Here is a 26,559-nt window from a genome sequence, read left to right as displayed (position 1 = left end):
ATTTGCCTTTTAATGGCATTCATCCCTAAGGAAAGAAGCACTGTTTTTAAGCTGTACTGTTGCTGTGAGGCAATGGGGCTGAGCTCCTGGAGAGCACCCCAGCACACTCAGAATGAAACACAGACATGGCCTGGCCTGGCAGGCTCTGAGGTCAGGGTAGCCATTTCACTCTTTTTCTCTTACCACTTTCCTGGCTGCTCACTGTATCCAACAGTTACATCTGTCCCCAGACTGGAGAGCCTCGGGGATTTTCTCTCTGCTCCCTCAGTGACAAGCCAGCTCCTGCTTGGCCTCTGATCTTGGTTCATGCCTCTGAGGTCTTCCCAAACAACAAGATCCAGGCAGCTCCCTCCCACTGCCTCCACACCCCATCAACTCTCCATCTCTTCCTTCTGTTCTATTTTTACCCAATACTTTCTGGGAAATAAAAATTTAATACTGTAGTTTCTTGTTTAATGTCTGCCTTTCCCACCAGGATGAAATGAATAGCTCTTTGCATTTTGCTCACACCGTATCCTCTTCACTGAGCACTGAACCCTATATGTAAAGTAAACCCTAAATAAATATATTTGAATGCTCAATGAATGAATTCTTAAACTTCCCCAGTGATGGCTTAACAACTTTATAGCCATGAGACTCCTCCGAGGAATCTCCTGCCTGCCACTCTTCTGCCAGTTTATAGTTTCTGTGTGTGACTCAGATTCATATCTCTGTTGACATTTTAAATGCTATCAAAGCCACTCCCAGTATTCTGGGACTTCTTATTCATGCATCTGGAAGGTTCCTGGTGCTTTGGTATCACTACCTCGTCTCTTGCCTTAACTGTTTATGACTGGTCCTTATGTATTTCTCTGGGCAGTGAACATTGAGAGAAAGGAAGGTGGAAGTGCATATTGCTTTTTACCTGGCAGAAAGAACTGATGTGATGTGAGCATGGCAGGCTTGAGGGATCCCACTGTGCTGTGCTAATGGGGCAGGGCAGAAACTTCTTCTTATGTCCTCCAGGACATCTTTGTAACATCTTTGTAAACCCCAATGAGAGGTCCAGACTAGCACATTATAATCACCCAGGAGGATTTTACGGTACAGATTCTTGTGACCTCTCCTAATCCAACTGGACCAGAATTCCCAGGTGGAACCCTGCAATTTGTATTTTCAATAGGCTCCCAAGCAAGTCTGATGTACACAAAAAGTAGGAAATATTGTCCTGCATTCTCTGCCTGTTTCTTGGTCTCCAGCTACTGTTTCCAGCATCTTCCATGCTGACAGATAAGGCCCTTCCTTTTTTAACATCAAAAAGTGGCTCAGAAACCTGTCAAGGCAGTGCCTTGAAGTAGCTGAAAGCAGACCAGACTGATCACAGGGGTGAAAGGCACTCAAGAGATGTCAGTGGCCTTGAGGCATCATTGAAGAGCCAGGCTCACACACACACACACACTTTGGTTGTGCTATTTCTCACTTATGCTCCAATCGTGTCTTCAGAATTCACCAATGTCCTCAAAGAGGGAAGATGGTGAGGTTAGACACGAGAAAGTGGCACAATATGACTTCAGTGGCTCTTAAAAACACTTCTTCAAACGACTTTCAATACTGGTTGAAACTCCTTCTTGTCTATTACAACATTATTTGGTAACCAATTGCTTTGCTCCATGCAGCTCACTGCATTTCATAAACTCTTTGCAAGCTGGAATTTATAACGAATAGCTTTCAACATTATACTATTTATTTTTCTAATGTTAATATACTACTCTTAGAATGCAAATTTTTGCAAAGAGAGTGACATCAAAGCTTCCTAAGTGATAATAACTGGGACATCAATTTCTCAGTCTTTAAAGCGATTTAGGAACAGTTTCAATTATGAAGAAACGAGAATCTCTAATTCATAAGCTCTAAACACATATTAGGGGATTTCACCAAATTGAAGTAATTAATTTCCATATATATTATGAATACAAATATAAATAACTAAACCAAATGTAATCTCCAGATTAGCCAGGACTATAATTATTCTCAGGGTGTTGGGTTGTTTTCCTGACTTCTCTGAGACTCTGTTTTTCCTCTCAGGGACTATGGCCTCTACTTCATGACCAGGTACCTTGCAAGTTTGTTGCAGATAACACACGTGACGTCATCTTTGTATGCCAATGCTGGCATAGGATAGACACATACACCCTTCCCTTTCCCTGTGTTGTCTAAACTTTTTTTAAAAATTAAACCGACCTTCAATTTCTTGCATTTTCCAAAGGAAACCAATACCAAGAGCTATTGGCTTTGATTGACAAAAGTCTAATAGTAGCTAGGATCAAATAATAAAAATTCAATATACCGATTAGTATGTCATTACATCAATTTGTTTCTTAGGTGTGGAGTTACAAAAAAAAAAAAAAACCACCCACGTTATCTTTTGGCCCAGATAGAATGCTAATGTTATCAGCATTGGTAACACCCACACATTGTAAGTGCTGTTGACCACTCACTCGTTCCCGGCCGAGCATCCGAAACGTCCACTAGGGGCCCAGTGGCCTGAGACACAGATTGGTAATGGACCGTGTGAGTCACCGTCAGGGACTTCTGTTTCGCTGCCTCTCCAAAGTCAGCATCCGTGAGTAGGACCGTGGAGCGGTCATCTACAGAAGAGTCAGACATGTTTATGGTCCTTCAAATCACTCCCTGGTCTTTTCTCTCCTTAGGCACTTTTATTATTGTCCATGACAAAAATGATAAGACCCTCATCTAAACAATGAAAATGGCTAAGAATTTAAGTACTCTATGAGAATCACCCTGGAATCTCAAATATCATAGCTTAGGCTGGAAGTCAGCTTGGAGCTGGAGTCACAGAGAAGGGTCCATATGCCAAGAAGGCTCTCTCCTCTCTCTTTGGGTTTAGTTTTAGTTTAATTAAACAATCACTGGATGTTGTGACTGCCCATTTAATATAGTTTTGGGTTTCTAAGTTTGTCAGTGGCTCACTGAGACATGGTCAGCAATGGCAGTACCCCAGTGACTAGGCTGCCATTGAAAATGGGACCCTTTGTCTGTTAGAAGGCTCTGTTTGGGAAACACCAGTGCAGTTCTCTACCTTGGGGTTGCCCCTCACATTGAACTTGGCAAATGTATGGAGGGAAAAAGGCAAGAATAGTTCATCTTCAGAACTCATGGATCTCTCTACTTTAGAGGAATGGCATGTGTTCTTTACCTTCCCACCTCTTGTAAGCTTTAACTACTCCAGTACATGCTTTAATCGACTTCTCCTAAAATGACTCATTTATCACATTTCCAGAGTCCTAAGGGCGTAGGCTCTGGAAGATTAGAGAGGCAGGAGCCTGGGTTCTGGAGAATTCTGCATGCAGAATTCCAATCAAGAGTGCTGCCTGGGCTGTGCCGTTATTTGATTGTCTCAGGATTGCATTATTTTGTTGTGATACTCTTTACACTTTCTTAAGAGCTCTTTTACTCCAAGGGAAACTTTGGTGAGGATAGATGGATTTTCCCTGAATTTTCAAGGCCTGCAGCCCAGGATGATGTGCAGATGAGTTTGTCAGTCAGCCAGGACCTGCTTCAGCATGTCTGACACCAGAATGGTGATGTGAATAGCATAAACAACACAGCGAGGCTTCTGTGCCCAAAAAAGGCTCTGAACAGAGTGAACCTTACCAAATCCAATTACCCAGGCTCTGGCAGGAAAGGAAAGCCTCTTGCAGTTCGAATCAAATTTCTTGGCATAGGATTGGAGGAAAGGCTGCCAAGCTATCTACTAGCATCCCCACCGGGTGTGCAGCACAGGACGGTACCATGACGGGTTCCAGGGCTCTGCTTGGAGGTCTGGCCCCACTGCTGTCACTTGAGCCCTCAAAGAGGATGGCCTTTCTACAGACAGTGCCAGCCAATCAGAGCTGGCATCAGAGGCCCCACATTTTTCATTGCTAACATGGATGCATTTTAGTTTCTGATGGGCAGCCCTCTTAAGAGCAGGGTTGGCTCTCATGCCTTTGGTGAGATCTACAGGGCTGGCAACCAAACCTTCAGGAGGAAACCTCAGGTCCCTGTCATTGTGACATTAGCCATTTATCCTGGCCTGAAATTAATGACAGTCTCATGTTGGATTCTTGAATCCAGAACTCAGAGAATTGTAAAGGTCTGTAGGGCTACTTTCATAAGAATTAGAACACGCCATTACCCCACTGCTTGGCACATGGGGAGGTAAATGTCCCTTGGCTCTACAAGAGCAGACTGAAGGATCTCTGGCCATAGGTCATGGTTCCATACAGAAATGACTGGAAGACTTTCTGGTGTTAAACCAGCAATGACCAGGTCCTGTGTCACTCATGGGATCCATCAGTGACATGTCCCAATGGTCATAAGTAGAACTACTAGAGCATCTAGTTAAGTGCACTTAGTAAACATTGCAACCATCATGACCCCGGCAAGCTATGCAACCTCTACCTTTGGTTAGAGAGTATCTCTGCATTTTGTGCTTATGAAAGTACATGGTCAAATGCATTACCTTTGTATTTGTGAACTGATACTTCAAAAGTAATTTTATTTCTAATGCCCAATCTATTGAGTGAAATAAAAGGGATTCCAGAATGTCTAAAATAATGATAATCAAAAGCAAAACATGATGTCTTATCCTCACTGAGAAAAACTAATGATATCTCCTGCATTTTAGAGCAAGTACCCACCCCCAACATGGGAAGTCAATATTTGACAGAAGTCAGTTGAATTAGGGCTGTGTTGGACTGGACCAGCCTTTCTCTAAATGCTGCTATATCAGTCCAGGGAACGCTGCCCAGGCCTTGGAATCTAGGACTTGTGGTAAGGGGCCAGGTGGGTGAAGGTGACAAGGGAGACCATCTATCACAGCCTCTGGCAAGAGGCACCTAGGGAGTGTGATAGGAGTCAGTGTGTGGTATCCAGACAACAGGAAAGGGTTTGTCTGCCACCAAGTGCCAGGAAACACCTTTCAAATCAAGCACGGTATGAGAGGCAGTCACAGAATCTGCCTCAGAATCTGTTTCCTTTGGTTCTGGAAAGCTTAGCAGAATTCAGAGGTTTCTGGAAGTGGTCTGTTGGTATGGAAGAAGGCAGCAATGACCTGTCCTGGAGGCAGATTGCATGGTGGGGAAGCAGGTGGTCAGGTGGGGACCCTAGTTCTGCTCCTGTCTGTGAGACCTTGGCCAGCTATGCAAACCTCTCTACATCTCAGTTACAAAAGTGGAACCTTTTCCACGAGCTAGTTGGAAATTTAAACCAAACAATGCACATAATGTGCTTATAAAAGTCAATAAATGTTAGCAATATTGATTGTTATTGAATGGAAGGAGGCAGGACAGAGTTAAAGCATCTGATTCTGGGTGGACAAGCCATAGCACATCTTCCATGGCTGTTCCAAGACTAAGAAACAAGGGAGCTGACTTCCCACAGCCCAGGAGGACACAGGGTGTTGGGAAGTGGGGGAGACATCTTGTGCAGAGACGTTTACTTATTTGAGTGCATAGTAGAGTTCAAAGGTTTATTTAGTGGAGGCTGGCCTTATCAGAATTGATGACTTGGATTTCCAAGATGGGGCTTTGGTGTTCCAGCCTTCTGGGTTTGTTTCATTACAGCTCCTTATTCTTTGGAGCAGCATAAATTGTTTCCTCATGAAAGACCCAGAGCAGATCAGAGCTGGGAACCCTTGTCACAGGAGATCACTGAGGTGTACCTAAGTTAATTTCCACACAGCTGCTGGTGCTTGTTATTTCCTTCAGCTTTGGTACTGATAGAGCATTCAGGACATTCTCCTATCTAGTAATTCCCATGCTCCCTGTTTGGGTTGAGAAGACATGGCTGTCACAGGCAAATCAGTGCAGTGGCAGGCAGGGTACCTTACCAATGGTCTCCATTGTGTCTCTCTCTTCAATCAAAAGCTGAGCCCGGGGTATGTCGATGTGCATCCTCAGAGTCTGTTGTTGCTTGCTTAAGGTGTCTGAGGTCCGAGTGTTCTTACTGGGAATAAGAGGGGGGGGGTGTTAACACACACAGTTCAGTGGTATGGTACACCAATGCATGTCTCTACGCCATCTTGCTTTACTGTTCAGTTATGACAATGGCTTGGGGGAAGGGGAGGGAAAAATAAACATGATATGAGATTTTTTCCTTCATTTAAATGTTATTTATTAATATTAAATGTCAGCAGTCCAAGGAGATTCAGAAAATACAGATAAGAATTTCCCACCGTTTGTCAGATATGAGACTTTCCAGTGATGGCAATGGAGGATGTGTGCAAACCAGCTGATCACTGGATGCTGGTTTAACTAATGGATTTCTTTTTTTATCTGGTGTCATTTTATTTTTGTTCTACTAGCAGATCACAAACCTTGTTAGCTTCCCTGACATTAGTTCGGTTTCCCTAACTGATAATGCATTTTGGAATAAGAAAAAAAATGCAATTACTATAATAATTTTGTCTCAAAATTTGTGTTCCAGAAAATTACTCTGAGAGTGAGCTAGTCTCTAAAACTGAAGGAAAATATGTGGTAAAGCTGCATGGGATAGACATATTCAGTTACAGCCTTCAGTAAAAAAAAGTCTTCCATGTTGTTCAGAAATCTAAAAAATACCCAATAAAGTCCCTAATTAATAATCCTTATTAGGAGGATGGCTGTTCAGTTTTTACAAAGTAGAAGAATTTTCTAGATGTTAAAGTAATGTTTACTGAAACCCCCTCTATGAAGCAGCAGTCGTTGGGATAATTCATTCAACAAGAGTATAGCACATACAAATGTAGCTCAATGATTGTCAATATCTGTTTTGATAAAGGTTTCTGGAGCCTCCTTTACTCCATGATGGTTTTGCTCTGTCTTAGGCACTTTCGACAGAGAACAGGAAAGGTCTCCACACTGCATCTCAAAGGCTCTAACCACGTAGCTCACATGGAGTCCCAAGACAATGTCTGCACGGATCCTTCTTTCTCCACGCCTAAACCTAAAGGGTGAGGGAACTTTAATACTGTGGAAGTCAAGTTCACTCAGCAGCCCCTGCAAACCCTGCCTGTTAAAGTCCGTGCTAATAGTCTGAATATTTTATGATGCCCCTGAACAATGAAACTTCTGAAAGGGGCAGCATGCCTCTGAGGACTTGGTCTTGAACCAGATTTCCTGCTCTGCAGATGAGTAACTGGGTTATGCGTCTAGATCATGCTTATTACTCAGAGCCCACAGGCAGGCATTTTGGCCTGATTTCTCACATGGTCTCTATACTGCTTCAAATTACTTAACTAATTTCTCCTTTCACTTGTGGTTAAGAAGAAGAAAAGAAGGCGGAGATTCAAATCATGGTGTACCACAAAGAGCATTTTGGTTCCGTGGGGGGATGCATTTCTGTCATGCTTAGACAAGCTATGTTTCCGCAAAACATATGGGGAGCTACTCCTCTGTGAATACCCGAAAGATCTGTTTAGAAACTTCACTAGGGACTTGAGCTTGTCCTTGTACCAAAAATAGAAGTGTGAGCTAGTTCCTTCTGCTCATCGTGAGTAGTTATGAGGCAGTCAGTGGCTGTTCTATTAAACAAGGATGAGCACCAAGCACAGGCTATACTTAAACAACAATAAGGGGTCTGCTGTCAGACTGACACAGGAAGCAAGCTAAATAACTGCTGTGAATGCAGCTACTAGCACAAAGACCAAATAGGATTACACCTTGCGAACAAGGACAGTCAAGGCTGGAGGTAAATTTCTCCTTCCTCTCCAGACTGTGCTGCCAGGCCCTGCGGTGGGAGAGTAAGAAAACGGTGCAATGAACCTTGAGATTCAGGGGCTAATTTTTCCTCCTTCACTTTGCTCTTGATATTCCCTTTTGCATGGAATACATGCTCCACCCCCCTCTCCCAACACTCATGTGATTGGCTCCCTTTCTTTTCTTGCAAGATTTTACAGCCACCATCTTTGCCATGGGCCAGAATGGCCTTGCTGTGGGAAGTCTTCCTTCCTGAGTCCTCTCCCTATTCTCTACTTAATTTTGTCTCCTTGGCACTTATTACTCTCCAGCATATATTTAATTGTGTCAATTAGATATAGTTAATTGATTTATTTTATTCATTACTCATCTCTCCTCCTGGAATATACACTCCACTAGGGATATCTTGTATGTTTCTAGAACCCAGAATAGCATGCAGTCAAAGGAGGTGCTCAATGAACATTTATCAAGTAAATCATGCCATCTTGGGGGTACAATGTGAGTTGAATGACATGTCCCCAAAGACTTTGCTATGGGTTAACAATATCTTTCCCATTCTAAAATATTGGGTGTCTACTAGCTGCTTCATTATATTAATCTTTGCTTCCATATTTGGTTTCCTATCATTACCTGAAGGATGAGCCTTGGGATTATAATTGGTCTTTGCAACAGCAACAAACCTTTAAAACAGTTATTTGAAGAAAACTTATTTGCAATCTGGAAGATTATAAATGTTTTTATTGTGGAAAATTGCCAATTTTAAACAAAATGGGATCTTTCAAAATGCATTAATTATTGTTGAAATACAAATCTTTGGTTGTACATTGCCATCTGGCTGTTTGATTAAAGTGGCACTGATGGGGAAAACTGAAGGTGGTTTACAAAGTGCAGTGATTCCCAGCTCAGCCAACAAATTACTAGTGGTCACTACAACTCTTTAAAATCTTTCTAATTCCTTTAAGTTGTGTGTGGGAAACTAATGTTTTTATAGCTCCCTCCAAAATTGATATGAACATCTTCAAGTAGAAAAAACTGTAGATAGAATCATGTCATTTTGACACCTGGAAGGACATTTTTATTACATCGTAAAAATATGAACATCAAAAAAAGCTAACCTAATTTCAACTCTCCATTTGAGCTTTTCATGGCTTATCACCATCTCATTCTAGTGTTAATATTTGGCCATTAAACCCATGTCAATTAGTTCCTTATCTATTAGAAGGCTGGTATGTTTTAAATAAGTATTCTTGTCTAAATATATAAAAGGAAAATCTTTCTATCTGAGTGTGATGGATTAAGATTCTTTTCTCTGGCATATTTGCTTGGGTGAAATAGATGGATGTCTGGGCTTATGAAGTCCTGCTATGAGCAATTGTGCTGTGTGAGGGGTCTCTGGAGAGTCCTGATGTCGGTGCCTATCCTTCTGCTGACTCTCATCTGTCTTTCCAGTCTAAGATAGCTAATCCCACTGAAATATGCAAATATGTTGTGGACCATGGTTTAAAAACAAATGCTATACTCACCTAGATCACAGAAAGATAAAGCTAGGAATAGTATTGACTTTGATTTAGATGAAGAAAGCAAGAAGCAGAGTGGTACAATGATTTGCTCAAGATCAGAAAACCAGCTACCAGCCTATGATGCCTAGCACAGGCTAGTGGCTCCGTTTTCCTCATGGCACCAAGTCTGCCCAGTCCTCAGCTGTCTAGAAAACACAAAAGCCAAGATCAGGGACAGAAATTCAGTGCCCTCTTCACTGATGGACTTAAATCACCTGGGCTACTTCCAACATGTGGGTGGTCCTAAATTGACCAGGTCTTTGGTTGCCTGGCTATTGAAGTTGTCAAACTTAGGTTGGATCAACTCTTCAACAATCATGGCTTTTCCTTCTAAATTAATACCACACAAAGCCACCTATTTGAAGAGCCTGGAAATTCTCTCCCTACTGATCACTTTCACCTATGGGAAGTGGTGGTGATTACTGTTTTAATGTTCCTCATTTCACCTTGACACCTGTCAACTGAGAAGACCATCAATCATTCCTGCTCTTATCAACAGGTGGCCTTCCAACCACAGTAATTGCCTTATCAATAAAGAGGATGACTTCCAACGTCTTGCTTCAGGGCTAATAAGAATAGTGCATTCTAGGACATCAGGAGGAGGAAAAAGCAAATATCCTCACTGGACAAATATCAAACATGCCAGAAAACATAGACTATGGTTTCACAGCCTTTGGGCAGAAGCACGATGTACAGCACGGGGGTGGGTAGAGGAGGTGGCCAGGCAAAGAGCCAGGGAGCAAGGCTAAGGGGAAGCAAGGAGTGCAGCACTGCAAAGGTGAGGAAAAGCAGCCCAGAGTGCTCTCCACTCTCGAGGAGACTCCTGGACTCCTACTGCAGACGAGATTAGAGAAAAGAATTGGGGTGGGCCAGGAAGCAGAGAGAAACAGTCACAGTCAGTGTTAAGGGGCACCATTCAGCCCTTCCTCACCTAGGCTGTGCTCATGTGAGTGGGACATTTTCAAGAGAAGCCAGAAAAATCAAACTACCTCATTTTAAATGTCAATTAATTCATTGTATTAAGGTTCACATTATGCAATTAAATTTATTAGGAAAATTAGCTACTATACATCAATTAAGCGATTCTCACTTCTTTGTTTTCCAGATGTTTTATCAGATCTGCTGAGTGCAGGTGAGTCTGGATATGACAGATGTGACCACAAAAATGTCCTCCTACTTGCTTAGAAAACAAATATGGACTTTCAGAAGCGCATGACCACAAGGTATTTCTTACAGATTTTTGCAATCACTCATGTAAGTTTGACCCCCATAATTAGATCCCCCTCCTGAAGGAGATATCTTATGTGTACCTTTTGTTTTCTCCACTGAGCTCTGATTCTTACTACCAGCATTTATTGGATGCTTAGAAAGAATCCCAAATTCAACATGACTTTTTGTTCCCATCAACGCCGCCTTCTGACCCCACCCTCTAGCAAACAAGACATAGGTACACTGCCTCTGTTTTCCTACTTCTGGCAAACGGCACCAACATTCATCTTATTCCTCTCACCAAATGCTTCAGTTCTCCTGGATTCCTCCACATCATTGTTGTACCTGTGACTCAGGCTGTTTTAAAACACAGTGTGTCCAAAGATGTCTGTGGGAATTTGTAATCCACATAGCAGTGGCATTCAACCCCTGCCATCTGTCCCCAAGGATGCTGGTGATGTGGGCATGGGCTCCTCATAAATAACAAAAAGAGCTAATTATAGATTGATAGATGATAGATAGATAGATGATAGATAAATAAATAAATAAAAATATATATATATATATATATATATATATATATATATATATAGAGAGAGAGAGAGAGAGAGAGAGAGAGAGGAGGAGGCGAAAGCCAATTATGGTGGGGATGGGAGTGGGAAGATCCCCCCAGGCCCCATTCTCTTTCTCTTTCAATCATGTCATCCTAAATGGCAACCCCAAGTTCACTATCAGAGCATCTGAGATGTTCCTTATGCAGCTCCTAGACTCTAATTTCCCCTCTTCACCTTTGATTTGATCACGACATTATAAACGACTCAACATGCAAATATTAGGAAGAGGTAACATATCAGCCAATTAATCCACCTGTGTAAACACTTCATATCAGAGTGTACTGGTTTTTATAGAGAGTGAAGAGGTTGCAAAGCATAAGACAACTTATTGTTTGAAGGAGGGGGACTGGGTGGAAAACAGAGGTCATACTGGGACATGGAAGGAGCACATTCCTTGCTTCACATCATGTCACATCATTGTGTCACCAGCCTCATGAGCATTTACGAGTAAAACTCTACAGGGTGCACGTTTATCTTCTACGGTTGTGAATATCTTCTTGCTTATTCAATAGCCCTGTTCATCTCATCTACTCAACAGTTTTGACTGGGGCAGCCACAGTGTCAGAAACTCCCAGCACCACCATGAGACACAAAGCCTGTGACTTCCAGGACTGAGAATGGGGAGAGAATGACTGTAGCAGCTGGTGAGTGTGCTAGTGGAGGGACACAGAAGGAACCTGAGGGCTGGGGAAAGAGACATTCTCAGCTACCCAGTTGCCTTTGAAGAGCACAGTGCACAACACATTTCCCTTTGTGGTTATCCTTGAACCTGGCTAACTGTGTTAGAAAGAAGGCTTAATCTCAAAGGTAATGTATCTGTGGAGAAGCAAAACTAAACTAAAAGTTCTTATAACCGCCCTCTGTTCCCTGTTTTATTAGTTGGGATGAGCCAAAAAGATCACCAATGGCATGAATAAAAATAGATGGTCTACATATCCAATTAGATATTCTATAGATATATTGGAAGGGAGATGGAAATGGAAATTATATGTTGAAATGAAAATATGTTGCCGATTTCAGCTCATCTTTATTTTAAAAAAGAAATTATCACAAGTTGGAAGTTTGTCCTTTTAAACATGGAATCTGAGGTGCTAGGTCTTTTCTTACCTCATGAGCATTTCAGCTAAACTCTTTGCATCTGGGGAGAGAAAGTTAGTATTAGTACAAGATAAATAATTCACGTTCCGCAGTCAGATGACAACAGTCATTTAAAATGTAATTGGATATCCAGATCACTACTAATGACTACACTTTTATGGATTCCTTATTTCTTCTATATGAGACTCTTTTATATCTTTTATTTATTGCAGAAAGATACTATAACTATCCAGTGGCCATAAAATTTCAGATACCTATTAAGGTTTTTATTACCACCTGTTTGTCATTTCTAGAAAACCCAATTTTATTTTCAGCAGTAAGAAAATGAACAGTTTGAAAGTAAGTCATTGATGTGGTATAAACCCCCTCTTTTCATTACCAAAATAACAGAATTAAAAAGCTATGGCACTGTAGCTCACTTTAAAATAGCATTATTATAGAGCTCTGATTCCTTCACGTCGGGCAAAGAATTGCACCCATGGTATACCGCTGTTTGGGGAAAAATAGATGTTTTATTTCAAATTCAGAAATAATACTTTGTTATTCCTTTTTCTCTGAGGACATTGTTTACCAAGACCTGGTTACTACTCCTGACACAAGAAATCCTGCCTAAAAATGTTGTAGAAAAAGTCTACTTATGTGGTAGCAGTGTTTTTGAAATTCTCATTCCCATTGAAATGTAATTTATTCTTTTTAAACATTTCATTCTGGCAAAAATTAATGTTTCCTTTCTTAAGAACACCAAGGTCTTCTTTTTATTTATTTCATTGCCCTTGAGAAGACTTCATGTTAAGTCTATTGTTCAATGAAGAGAACTTTCTGGGAATGGACTCAAAAGACTGTGTGAGTGGCTCTATAGGGAAGAATTACATAGGTTGGAGCATTTTCATGCCATTCTGGGGTGGGTGGAGCTAATGTTTAAACATAATGAGTTTCACATAGGGGAGCAGATACCGTTGAGGATGAGGACAGTTACAGAATAACCCATGCAGGCTGACACCCAATGACCCGAAGCTGGGCCCTTCAAGTCAGCCATGCCGTTCCTGTTGGCAACCTCAACGTGAGTTGGTGCACAGATGGGTTCATTCTGGAAGATGAAACAGGTCCCATCTACTCCACCCACATGGAAAAGCAGAGGAAGTAAAATAGCATTTAATTCCCAGTTCGTGTCTTTATATTTAAATAATACACCTAAAAAACTAGCTAGCATTTGTTGCCCTTAATGCAGAGAAACTAAAGCAGATACCTTAAAGCAACTGAGGCCAATAGGAAAAGGGGACCAGGAACTAGAGAAAAGGTTAGATTAAAAAGAATTAACCTAGAAGGTAACACCCACGCACAGGAAATCAATGTGAGTCAATGCCCTGTATAGCTATCCTTATCTCAACCAGCAAAACCCCTTGCTCCTTCCTATTATTGCTTATACTCTCTCTACAACAAAATTAGAGATAAGGGCAAAAAAAAAAAAAATTCCCAGTTCGTGTCTTTATATTTATCTGCAAAGATGAAGTAAATAGAATGAATTTCTTCTCTTCCTGAATGACTTAACACTTATAAAGTAAATATATGTATGAAATGCCAGAAGCTCGGGATTAATTAGTTCCATGTAACCACCAACAGTAGCTAGTACAATACTCCAACAAAGAGGGAAAAAATCCAAGAAGTAAAGCTTGTCTTCAGCTCACACTTGGCATGTAACTGAATAGACTGCCTCCCTCGCTTGCACAATACAAGCTTGGTCAGTCATCAGCTTATTCTCCTGTGATCTTTTCACACCAATGCACTGTTCCCACAAGTGAGAACAGAGCTCTCTCTCAATCCTTTGAGCTCTAGCTGCACAGTCCTCTTGTCTGTAGCCTGCAGGTGTCTTTCCTGGGCTAAGCTCTCCCACAGCCTCTGGCACCCAAAGCCACACTTAACACTTGAGAACAGATCCCTCCTCCTTCTGCCTTAGCTACTCTGTCTTCCTTCAGTTTCATCTGGAGTTTTGAGAGCATTTATATTAGTGGAAATTCTCTTCTATGAGTTTCTCCTTTGGGTAAGCTGAGAGGCTAGAGTTTAAAGCACCGTGATGGGATCTGGATGACCAGGGAAGGCTGGGGTGACCATTGAGCATGTCCTGGGGATATGGATCATGTGGTTACTTTAAGACTGCTGGCTGGAGTCCCTTTAATGTCAACCTCAAATGGGATCATTATGCCCATTTTGGAGACAAGGAAACTGGGCCCCAGATATGCCAAGTGAGCATGAAAATCCAATGTCTGTGATTTAAACATTTTCACCACTGTCCTCAGTCCTTTCACAGAGTGGGACTGTTTTGGAGTTGGATAGAGTCAGATCCATGAGGACACATAAAGGAGCAGACAACTGGCTCCAGTGGGATGAGGGAGGTGATCTGAGGAAAGCAATGCGTCAGGCTGGGTCAGTCTGGAAAGATGTAGACTAGTGATCCCTGCCTGAAAGGAACATGGAACTTGGGGGTGGGTAGGGCTTAGACCTGAATGGGCTATGTGTTCCACACAGAGAGCTCATGGAATAGTGAGTTTGTATGGGAAGTAATATCAGTTTCACCGGATCAAAAAGTGGCCAGGGTGGTGGTGAATGCAGGTAGCCAAGATATTACGGAGGTAAGGAGAGAAGACTTCATGTGACAGGCTATAGTCTGAAGAAAGAGGTGATGGTGGTGGCAGAGAGAGAGGGTTCTGTGAACTCCAATTCAACAGGCTATTCAAAGAGGCTGTGGTGGGGGTGCTGGGTGCTGGGACCATGAACAGTTCCTTACAAGGGTACAAGTGAGAAGCTGTGGGGTGGGATTAGAGAGCTGAGGGGTATGAGGGTGACATGTGGCGTGACCATAGAGTGAATCTGCAAGAATTACAGCTCTACTGGGTGTGGAGGGGACATTGCAGATGGACTTCAGTAAGTTCAGGAAACATGGCAAGATTGAGGATCTGCAGGGGAGGGCAGGAAAGAAGACTAAAAGGACAGGAAGGCAGAGTTGGGCAGAGGGCTGAGGTGTCTGTTTCAAAGCTGGGGCCATTCAGAGGCAGATTTGCAGTCCAGTTGGTGAGAGATGCAGGGCAGAGCTGAGGGCTCTGGATGCTGTTCACACTCACACAGGGACAGTGTGAAGAGAAGGTGACAGTATCTCAGCTTAGACACACTTGTTTAGGGGTGAGAGAGAGTTGGCAAGTTATTAAAATGTGTTAAAATCCTAGAGTCAATCCTAGAATGAAGAGCAACGAAGACTTTCAAGTCAGGTTCCAAATGAAATTTGGGATCCCTTCTACAGTGTCTCAGACAGATGTGATATGTTCTGACTGTGGACCTCCGAGAGCTGAGTCCATCAGCCTCTCTAGTGATGGTTGATGGTGCTGCTGCAGATCAAGCCCCACCTGTCTCCTCAGGACTCCAGGTATGACCTGCCTCCCACCTGGATCCCTTCCCATAGGGCCCTCCCTTTTGTCCTTTCTCCTCAACTCAAATTTCACAGACTAATCAACATTTCCCACTCCCCATTCCCCAAACTCCATGTGATATTGCAGTTCAGGAAGGAAACAGGTCTGAACAGTGCTCACTGAGAATACCTGTGTCTTATTGGACATACCTGTGCTTTGAGACTTTTAAAGTAACTCCCTGCACCTATGCCCTTTAATTCAGAGCAGGACCTTCCATACTGGTCCTAGCTGTCTTTCAGCTCTTGTCTCCTGCTTGGACCTCCAGTTCTTTCTCTCAATTTCCTGCACTTGCCACTTTCTGTGGAGAACTCCTGATATCACTCCTGCAAAGCCCCCTGCCTCTGCAGATGCAACTTGCTCTGTGTTCCCTCCCAGGCCCAGTAGGCAATCAACACACTGGTTCTATGGCTTCTCTGCAGCTACAGCTAAATCGCTTCTCTTACCTCAGACTGTGACCACCTGTTTCCATGCTGCCTCTCTCTTGGTCCTTCCTCTTTATCTCTTGGATATAGCCCAGACCCTAGTAGTTGGGGAAGCCACACAAAGTTTTCCCAAGGCTACATTTAATTGTGAGAAACACCCTCCTTCTCTGGAGCTGAAATCTCGATGTACTTTCTACCTATCCATAATGATGACACCTTCTGGAACCATTGGCAAGCCATTCAAGTTTTCTTCTGGAGCTGCAATTCCTTTGCTTGGTTTCAACTTCTTCTTTCCCAGGATAAATTCTATAAAATTCTCAGCCTATGAGAATAGGGCATGGTTTCTAGGTAATTATTTACTTGAGACTTTCTTCTATGAAAGACCTGTGGTTTCTTACTGTCTTTCACTCAATGAAGCAAGCACAAACACTAGCAATTTTTTATATTCTCCCCTTGTACCCTAGTTAGGGTACAACGCTCATTACATATGAGCATGGATTTTCACAACTTTACAGTTATCTTGATTAAATTCAATCCTCTTGACTCTAGCCTTTCAAAATATCTTAAAGTTTGAATTCCTTGCTCTACAACATTAACTTTTCCCACCTGGGTATGAGCCTGGGACAGCCACCTGTGGTGTCAGCTACAGTCTGGTGCTCCATTATCAAACCTTCAAATCACAGGTGGGGTTCACTAGATGCCACTAGACATCCAGTGGCCCCTGTCCTGTCCTGGTTGCTTATAAATCATCTCTCAACTGACTTGTCTTGATTTTTAAGGGCCAGAATTTATTGTTTCGAGATGGGCACAGAGTACAATCACATAACACCTTTAAGTTGCCTTTAATTATTCAAAGATTATCCACAAATGTCTTGGGATTAGGTCTGGGATAATTTTGTTCAGAAACCAGAGATGCTTTCCTTTGAGGTCTCTCAGGATTGGAACCCCATGGCACCTTTCCTAATCTCCCCAGTGGTGGTGGGAATCTTTCCCTTCAGAGAACTATCACAGCACTTGTGGTGTCCACATTTTGTTACTTGTCATTTGGAACGTGCATAATTGTTGTTTGTCAATGTTATTTGAAAACTGATGTTGAAAATCTCCTCTTCCCCCAGTAATGGCTAGTGCATAGTATGTTTTGAAGGAATAAAATAATTTAAAGTGATCAAGGCTCTGATAATTTTGTCAAACATTTTGAGCTCTCTCTTCCTTACTCCCTCCTTTCCTTCCTGTCTAATCCCTTCCTCTTCTCTCCCTTCCTTTCCTCCTTTTGGTAGTTCCTGGTCCTCATTTTCTGGTTTGAAGAGCACTTCTCCTGGTGCACATCAAAGCAGAGCAGATGCTGAGAGCCTCTTCTTTCCACTTGCCATCTGTTCAAACGAGAACATCGCCCAAAGCCCTGTTCTTGCCCAAACCCATTGCCTGTCATATTTTTCACACATTTCAGATCAAGCTGAGATTTAGACTGAGTGAGATCTTTCCTCAAGGCCCTGGCTTGTGCTCCTGGGTTCTGGGTTGCTACCCCCCCACTTTGATCTGCCGATTGAGGGAGATGGAGAAAGACCATCAAGCCAGTCCATTGGCAGTGAAATGTGGAAGGAAAGAGTTTCAGAAGATTTTGCTATCCCTCTGAATGCTACAAGCAGCACTAGAAAATCATGACAGAAAGGAGAATATGGTGATTTGAGGGTCACTGCTTATCTGCCCCAGCTTCTTTTGAGTGGTGGAGTTGAAGCAAGCCCAGCATGGTTTGGGAGTGGGTGAGAGGCAATGTGGATGAGCACACAATACTCTCTCAAGTATTCAGTGGTGAAAAGATTTAGAGAGAAAGACAGAAGATATGGGGCCAGCTGAAGGGTAGGGAATATCAAGATAAAAAATGAATAAACCAATTATTTTTGGTAGGAGATCATACAATTCTAAAGTAACTATTGATATCATGTTAATACATCCTCTGATTCCATGATTCATTGCTAAACCTTTGAAAGCTACCTTTATATTAATGGGATAGACTGTTCTTTACTTGACTATTTCCAAATCTAAAGAACTTTCTTGGGAAGAAGTCTTAGGTTGCGACAGTGATTGGAGCTACCCTTTGATATGTGATTTTGGACCAGGTTCCTCATGTCAGAGCCTTTCTGGTCTTTAGTTTTCAAGTCAATTACATGGGACATAAAAATGCTGACTTTACACTCAACCTATTTTGCACAGCTGTTGAGAGACTAAAGCAAGACAATTTACAGTAAAGTGCTATGGAAATACATAGTTCAATCAGATCTTGGGAGAAACACTCCAAGTGGGATACAACCATGACAGTTGGGTCTTTGCTAGCTCTTGTGTACTCTCTGAGGACTACTGCTCTCATCCTGGGTCTGCACAAGCATGAAGGGCACATCCATAGGGCAAATATGAGCTGCCTCCTCTTTTTCACATCCAAATGTTTCTTTAAAAAAGGAGAAGGCTCCTACTCATAGCCATGTGACTGAGTTTTCCTGCCTCAAGTTCTAGCTGAGGAAAATGGAATGTGCTTAACCTAGCTTCAATGGGGCAGTCACTTGTACACATGCAGAAAGGAAAAAAAAAAGAAAAAGAAAAAGGAAAAGGAAAACCATCTAGGGCACAGATTTCATCTTGCTGTTCTATCCATCAAAATCTTTTATTTGCAGACTCCCATCAATAGACATTGCTTTTCTGAAGAACCGAAATGCATCTCATAAAGTAGCTATTTTCGTGAGGGCTGTAAACTGGCATTTAAGTTTTTACAAGATCCCAAACAGGACCTCACTCATCAGCATGCTCAAGTGAAAGCTGACTCAAAAGCTGAGGAAAAATATGTGAGCCCCCAAAACAGTTGTATACATTTGTGACCTGAACCAAACAAGGACCAACTGGAACACCTAGGCAAGACAGGGGAGGTTCCAGGGACACACGGACATCCATGACTACTCCTGACTGCACTCTCCTCTCCTCGGCTCCAGTCACATCTTTGAGTCTGTCTCCTCCACTCCAATGCTTCCTTTGTTCCCACTCACAGACACATGAACTGTCTTCCATTTAGTTCTGTCACAGAGTGTGGAGTTTTGAAAGATTTATTTAACTAAGACACTAAGGCAGAAAGAAAGAGGGAAAGAAGGGTTTAGAGAAGGAAGGAGGGAGAGAAAGAAGAGAGAAAGGGGGAATGTGGAAGGAATAGAGAAGGGAAGAGAAAGGAAAGATGGAAGGAAGGAAGAAGGAAGGAAAAAAGGAGGAATAAGGGGGAGGAAAGGAGGGAGGGAGGAAGGGAGGAAGAGAGAGGGAAAGAAGAAAGGGAGGGAGGGAGGGAGGAAGAAAGGAAGGAAGGAGGAAGGAAAGAAGGAGGAAGGAAGGAAGAAAGGAAGGAAGAAAGGAAGGAAGCCATAGAAGTAAAGCATTTCAGAGTACAGGCTTCTGATGTCATCCATCTTAACCAGAAGTTGGACATTTATTAGCTTGGCAGTGAAGCCTCTAGGGGGCATACTTTCTGTTGGGCTCCCACTTTGGAGGGGCCCTGTGCATTAGTCTGGGGCCATCGTGAGTTACTCTAAATCTACTCAAGTCTGTCATTGGCTCCTAGATTTGCATCTCTGCTTTAGATTAGTATAGATCAAGTTACTTTTTGATTTTACAAATGAGTAGAGCTTTTGGTCCATCTTCAGAGCACAGAGTATCACTGTAGAATTCACAAGTGATAAAGACTCCCCAGAGCCCACCTTGAGCCCTAGACCATGAGCCCAGATTCTCTCTGGGAATGGTCAGCTGGAATTGTTTAGTTTTGTATTAGTATAAAATAATAAATATATTTCTGTTCAAGGAGAGAAGGACATTTTTCCATAGAGACATGGTCAACTTCATACCACACACTTTTTATTTTTAACTTCTTCAAAGTTCCTGAGTTTTTGACTTGGTACTGCCAGTTGACCCATACTGACTGTGCCAACTCAGGCAAAGTCATCCTGAAGGAGAAAGCTTTTAGTAATATTGGAGTTGAGTGCTTGACCTGGGAATCAAATTTTTGTAAGACTGGGGCTGTTGGGATTTTGGGTCCGGCCAGTGACTCTCTCGATAACCTTGTACTTCAAAGGATCTAGAAATTGTGGAAAAACCAGGGCATCATTGATAGCAAAATGTTGGCTTTTGAACTGCTGGATAAGGTTATAGATTTTTAAAAAGTAGTACTTTCAGACAATTTAGGCTTTAGGAAGTTGCTATGCTCTAAAATTAGTAAGTCCTCAGGAAGAAAGAATATAGGTTGTCTAAGCTGCTTGAGTCCCATTTTCTTTCTTTCTTTTTTTATTTTTACATGGAATAACATTATATTGTACTCACCTAACTAGGTTGCTTGTCTTTACAGTAAAATATACCATTCTTAGAAACCATCTAGTACTTTGGAACATTAAACAATGTGACCAAACAAGGTCATCAATTTTAAGTTCATCTTATATAATAACTCCAAAAGAATCCATTAGGTTCCCCTACCATATTTTTCTATAATTTTAATTTTCTTATTCCCAATTTTGATTCTGGTAGGTGGTTGCTCCTGCAATGATGACATATTTCTAGAAATGTTGTCCTTATTTTGGCCAATAAAAATATTGTGGGAAATAATTCTCTCTGTAGAATCTGTAAGTATATGTGAACTTATTCTAACACAGGCACAGAATCTGTGTCTATGTGGGTCAGCTTTTAATTGGATGACTCTTATGAACGCTGGATGTTTAATAGAGAGGCACCTGTTGCTCTAAATTCTGGGGTCGTACTTTCTCTCCCTGAGTGAGTTAGAAATATTTTCTGTCATTAATGAACATTTCCAAGGGGACTAAAAGACAAAAGTCTTTCTGGGGAAGTAGCCTGGCCTTGGTTTTTCACTGACTACTTCTTTACAGCTCACCATTTATTCAAAGTAACATATAAAGGAGCCTGTCCTCTATGAAACCCTTGATCTACTGTCACTAGAGTGTCCTCTTCTACTGCTCTGGGACAGGGCCTTAGGATCTTTGTACTTTCCAGGACCTTGCCAAACTCTTGCGATCAAACAGAAATAGCTAAGAAGAACATGTAGCTCTTCATTTTAAAAAACGCTACATCTGGCCCACAGGGTACATATATCAAGCCATTTCACAATGGTTTGTTGAATGGTTTGTTTCTGGACTTTCAAATTAAACCTGGCATTAGGAAGTAGCATGGATTTGGGCACCCTGTGTTTTGCATTCTTGTTGACTTTCTTCCACATTTTTGATTTGAGACTGTAATTAGGCAGGTACAAAATGCAAGATTGCCCTGCCTTTGCACCATAGTAAGCTACTTCTCTGGAATTCTTTGCTCCTTAGTATCTCTCATGAAGACATCCTCTCTGCCATACTTCTTGCTTTCTTCCTAGAGGAAACCTTGTGTTGGCTCTATCTTTTCTCCAGCACAAAGGAAACTAAAGTCTTCCAGGAGAATGAAGGCCCGTGCTCTGGGATGTAATGGATTGCTAGCCCAACTACAAAACAGGAATGCCTAGAAGTAGAGATGGCAATAATCAAATGTCATTCTGGGATGTTCTCTGGATATTGCCCTTGCAAAGCAAACTAAATTATAAGGAACTGTTAAGAATTAAAAAAAGGACACACAGGTCTTCCCCCAGGATGACCTGGACATATCAGCAACAGCTTTAACTGCAAATGCTCTCAGCAAGGAAAAGCAAGGTTGGGCGCTCAAATTATGTGTAGAATAGCAGAAATAAAACAATAGTTGGGAAGGCAGGAACAGAAACAGCAGGGCGGGTAAGCTTGGCTGAGGCTACACTGCTGGGAAACGTGGCGTAGCCATTTAACACACCTACTGCCAAACTCTTGGGACTAACTACAGGTCTTTAATAAGACCCTTATAAACCACTTTTAAGACTTAGGGGCAATTCACAGTCCCCCACATGCAGCTCATTCGGCATATCTCTCTAGATGAAGCAAGGAAAGACTTCTTGTTACCTCAGTGACAATGTCCCTCAAGTCTAGGCCACGGGATGCTTCTGTCAGTGAAAGGGGACGGTAGAAATGTCCTTTGGGTATTTTGATGATAAAAATGCTTAAATGGAATTCAACATGGCTCACTTTATACTGAATTTGTCAACATGGTGGGTAATATTATATTTTGTAATATTATTTTTTGTAGCCCTTAGGCAGCCTCCTTTGCCCTCTTTTGCACTGATATAGGATTTGGTGTCCATGACACTTGGTGTTCCGGTTAGATGCTTTGGGGTCTGTCTCCTACACTATTTCTAGTGTCCAGAAAGCTCTTTCTTCTCATCTTTTTATATCAAGCACTTAGCACATTTCTAAGGATCCAGAACTCACTCAAGTAATGTCTGCAAAATTGAAAGACAATTTTTTAATGAGATTGCTGGTTCATCTGAATTATTTGGACTGTGAGAGATTTAATGGAAGGACTGTTAATGCGTACAGATGGAGTGCAATGTTCTTCCAATATTTTAATTTGTTGGCAGTGTGAGAGCAAATTGGTAGTAAGATGTGTGACAGCTACATAATGAGGGGGACGAGGGTGAGAAAACGTCCCCCATGTCCTGCTGCTCTAACTGGATTATGGTCAAGTAAAGCATCACAGAAGCAATCATTACTTTCTAAATACAGAAGCAAGGTTTGGGGATATTGTAGACATGTTTTGTGGGGAGTGCTTCAATGCTTATTCCTTGAATGTAACTCTGAAGACTCCGTAGGTTGCTAACATTACTCCATACTGCATTGATGTGTGTGTGTGTGTATATGTTTATGTATATCTATGTATCTATACATCTGTGTATCTACTACTACATTACTACATATTGCATTGATAGATGTGTACTGCTTTATTTCACACAACACTGAAATGCAAATACCTGGTCCATGTACTTTACCAAAGCAATGGCAAGGTCAAAGATGCTGTTCAGTAAAGGACAAAGGATTTCTCCTGCATAGAGTTTCATCTTTGAAAGAACTCCCTGCCTCACATTGTAGAGCAAGGGGTCTTGGCCAAAGGCTAAAATAGCCTCATCACAGAGAAACACAGAGCCAGCATTCTAATAACAGCTAAGTTCACCGTGGATCTCATTGGGCCTAAGTTCTCCATTTTCTTAGCGTGCACCTCTTACACCAGGCTTCAGCTCAAATTTCTAATTTGGGAAAGCATGTGTTTTCTTCTTCACAATGCTTGTTGACCTGTACATAAGCCCTCAATTTCTGCCTCCAGGCAATAAGATAATTATCAGCAAATCTGATAGCTATTTTCAAAGAAAGCCATCATTGGTGGCTTTGCTGGAACCACTGAAAATTAAACAGAGTGGCGTTGAAAAACCCATGAGAAATTAATTTTTTTTGTCTTCTGATAGCTAGGATTTAGGGGACTTTTAAGGGGCTGATTTGCACTCAGTTTCTGATGGTCTGAGATAGGAATATTTTTATTCCTTTTCCCCTGGGGCTCTCCAGTCTTGCTGTGGGAGCACCACAGAATCAGGCAGCTGGTGGACGTGGCTCAGAGAGAGGCCGTTCCCCGTGGGGTGTGTTCTCTGGCTGACCTCTCTCCAGAGACTGCACAGGGTGGACAGAGGGCCCTGATCCTACCTCTCAGCCGCTTCAGCCTCTGCTCCCGCCGCCTTCTCCGCACCACTAGCAGGAGAACAAACAGCAGCAGGACGCCCACCAGGATGCAGGAGATGGTCATCAGCATCTTGAGCCCTTCGTTGGTCGTCAGCCCTTCTTCACTTTGGACGACTGACTTAATGAGTGGAGGAATTGTACCTGCAAGCAGGGCCACGATGTTAGATGGCTATTAATGACGACGGCATGGTGGAGTTTTTAGGGATGACAGGTTATAAAAATCGCGCGGTGTGATCCAGGGTGTCTGAGATGATGGGCAATGAGAGGAAGTCTTCCCTAGGTCTTTGATGACTTCTTACAAGCTCAACTCCCCTCCCTCTGCCCAAGCTTCCAGGGCACTTCACAGCACATCTGAGAACAGGACTTCATTTTGCAAAGTACTGCTAGTACAGACACCTGACAGCATAAGGCACAGGCTTGGAGCTTACAAAAGCCACAGGAATTCACTGGGAATTAAGTGTCCCCTTGACTGTCACCCATGGTGCAATCTCTAAAGCTATTTGAAAAATGGAGCATCAAGAAGAACAATAGGTTTGGCAAATGAAAAGAAGACTGCGTGCAGGGAGACTGTACCAGATACTCTGGCCTAAAGAAATTTAGACCTTGTCATTTGATTATTCACTTGATTTTTTATCACAGCTTTAAATCTATTTTAAAAATTCCCATTTTAGGACACAGAGCTGCAGACAACTTTTCAAACAGGGCCCATCAGGGTTTATGAAGCAGCGACTTGCCGACCAGGCACTGTTAAACTATATCAGGAAACTCCGATTATTTAGAATTAGAAGAAAATACACAAGTAAAGTGAACTCTGCGCTATTTTAAGTCACTTTCTACCCGGAGGCTGAACACAAAAGGTTGCAGAGATCTGAACAGACATTCATGTTTTATGGGGTGCAGGTCTTGCCATTCCCCATTATGTAAGATGCTCCATCTCACTGCCTTTTGCATGTAAAATCGGGGCCAGAAAGTCAGTGCTTTAGGAAAAATAATGCAAAAATAAGATAATTTCCCCCTGAGCAAAAATGATCCTTCTCCTACATTTAGTAAGTAGAGCAGGGATAACAGAACCCTCGGCCCTCTAAGATCTGTGTCAGAGCCAAGAGAGGGTTCTTTCAACTCCACAGCATTTGGGGCTGGAAACCATGTTCCACAAATGCTCTGACACCAGGTAAGAGGCACGAAAGGGGTGCCCGTGAGGCTGGGCCTATAAACCTAGACAACACAAAGTCAAGTGCAAATGTTTGGTAAAGGAAGTAGCAGAAGAGAGAGTCAGATAAAGAAATGGAAGTCAGAAACTTGACTGGTGTGAATGTAAGGCTAACTGTTAATGTTTGTTTTCCCCCGAAATGAAAAGAATTCTTCAGGCAGATGTGACAAAAGAGATATTAAAGCTATATATCCACATGATTGCTTCAAGGAAATCTGTCACCTTCTTCAAAGAAATACAAATATGCACCCTTATTTCTTAGTGCTATAATGTTATTTTGAAGTTTAGAGAATTAAGGGGAGCTCCCAGGACATTTTGTGCATTGTGACTCTGGATAAAGTGAGAACAGCAAATGCATTTTGGAAGAAATGCATTTAAAATCTGTGGAACACTAGCAAGTTGTAATTGCAGTTTCAAATTCTCTACATGAGTAGTTCCTAATGAAATTATCAGCTGTGAGCACAACCCCAGTGTGTGCGGTTCAGCCGAGGGCCCTGGCATCTATCCACAGTGGAGCACCACTGTGGGCTGGAGTGTGACCACAGATTAATAATCCAGGTGAGAAGAATGCCCAAAGGTGTCCATATGGCCAAGGACTTGGGTGAGCCCTTAAATGCTAAGTGCTTGATAAGTGTCAAAGTCCTTTGTTCTGTAAGAAAAGAAAACTAAACCCCATTGGAGGAGACACCTAGCTGCAAATGCTGCTCTGCTACTGATCACCTGCTCTGAATGAGGCCACTCAGAATAGAAATATTAAAGGCAGGAGGCCCTTGAAGGGGAAGGTTGCTCTCTGGGAGCCACATAGGCTGTTCTGGAGACTGGGGATGGAGTCAACTGCAGGGGCTGGAGCTGCAACACCAGAAGGACTTCCTTCCAGGACTTTCCTCTAGCCAGGGACTCAGGCTGAAAGTGTTAGAGAAGAGCCGAGCTCTGTCCAAGCAGGACTTTGGGAAGTAATGGCCTGGGGCAGGAGATGCAGGGGTGGGTTTGTACAATGTGCCATAGCAGGAAGAGCCGGCTCTGGGCCCACACAGACCACGGTCCAGCCTGCCCTGTGGGGAGTGAAAGGCAGTGAGGGGAGATAGGCTGCAGTTCCAAAGTTCTAATAAATTGCTGTTGGACTTTGCTTGCGATCAGAGCATCCCATTCTATCACTGCTATTCCACGCGTGCAATCAGCACTGAGAGACCTGCTGCTACCAAGGACTTTCTAAAGGGCTCACAAACTAACTTTTGGTGATGCTCCCTTGCAGCTTTGCTGAACTGGGCATTTGTGCAGATATCCATCAACATAGATTAAACATGACATATGCATAAACATATGGTTTATGACACTATAAACATGGGTAAGAATTTAAATGAAACGTTGAGATATCTTGCCTAGTTTCTAGAAGCACCTGCATGTGTGTGCCTGTTGTGTGCGTGAGTTTGCATATGCACACTAACACCTCTGTATCCTTCTGTTCGCCCAGTGGCCCTGCTTCTGCTCTCTTAAACGCTCCTTCAACATGGGAATCTGATTTGCACATGCAATTTAAGGGCTTAATGAAAGCAAAAAGAAAAAGTTGTTATGTGGATTGGGATGAGTGGGGGAAGGGTAGAAGACAACAAAAGCAATGTTAGCTC

General features: G+C 42.4%; 1 protein-coding gene across 2 annotated transcripts in view; it reads right to left on the bottom strand.

Moving 5' to 3' along the window:
• The window catches only part of Dscam (DS cell adhesion molecule), a 657,480-nt gene that overhangs the window by 27,341 nt on the left and 603,580 nt on the right, over positions 1 to 26,559 (bottom strand). For both annotated transcript variants that reach the window (XM_074072614.1, XM_074072615.1), the window contains exons 27-30: positions 23,689 to 23,865; positions 12,208 to 12,238; positions 5,873 to 5,988; positions 2,478 to 2,627 (exon numbers count right to left, since the gene is read on the bottom strand). In XM_074072614.1, the coding sequence (XP_073928715.1) occupies positions 2,478 to 2,627; positions 5,873 to 5,988; positions 12,208 to 12,238; positions 23,689 to 23,865 (474 nt within the window). The remainder of the gene's footprint in view (positions 1 to 2,477; positions 2,628 to 5,872; positions 5,989 to 12,207; positions 12,239 to 23,688; positions 23,866 to 26,559) is intronic.

This window comes from Castor canadensis, chromosome 5 (genome assembly GCF_047511655.1).
Source record: "Castor canadensis chromosome 5, mCasCan1.hap1v2, whole genome shotgun sequence".
In the NCBI taxonomy this organism is placed as follows: Eukaryota; Metazoa; Chordata; class Mammalia; order Rodentia; family Castoridae; genus Castor; species Castor canadensis.
Note: the sequence above shows the minus strand (reverse complement) of the source record. Positions and strands in the feature narration are given on the sequence as shown.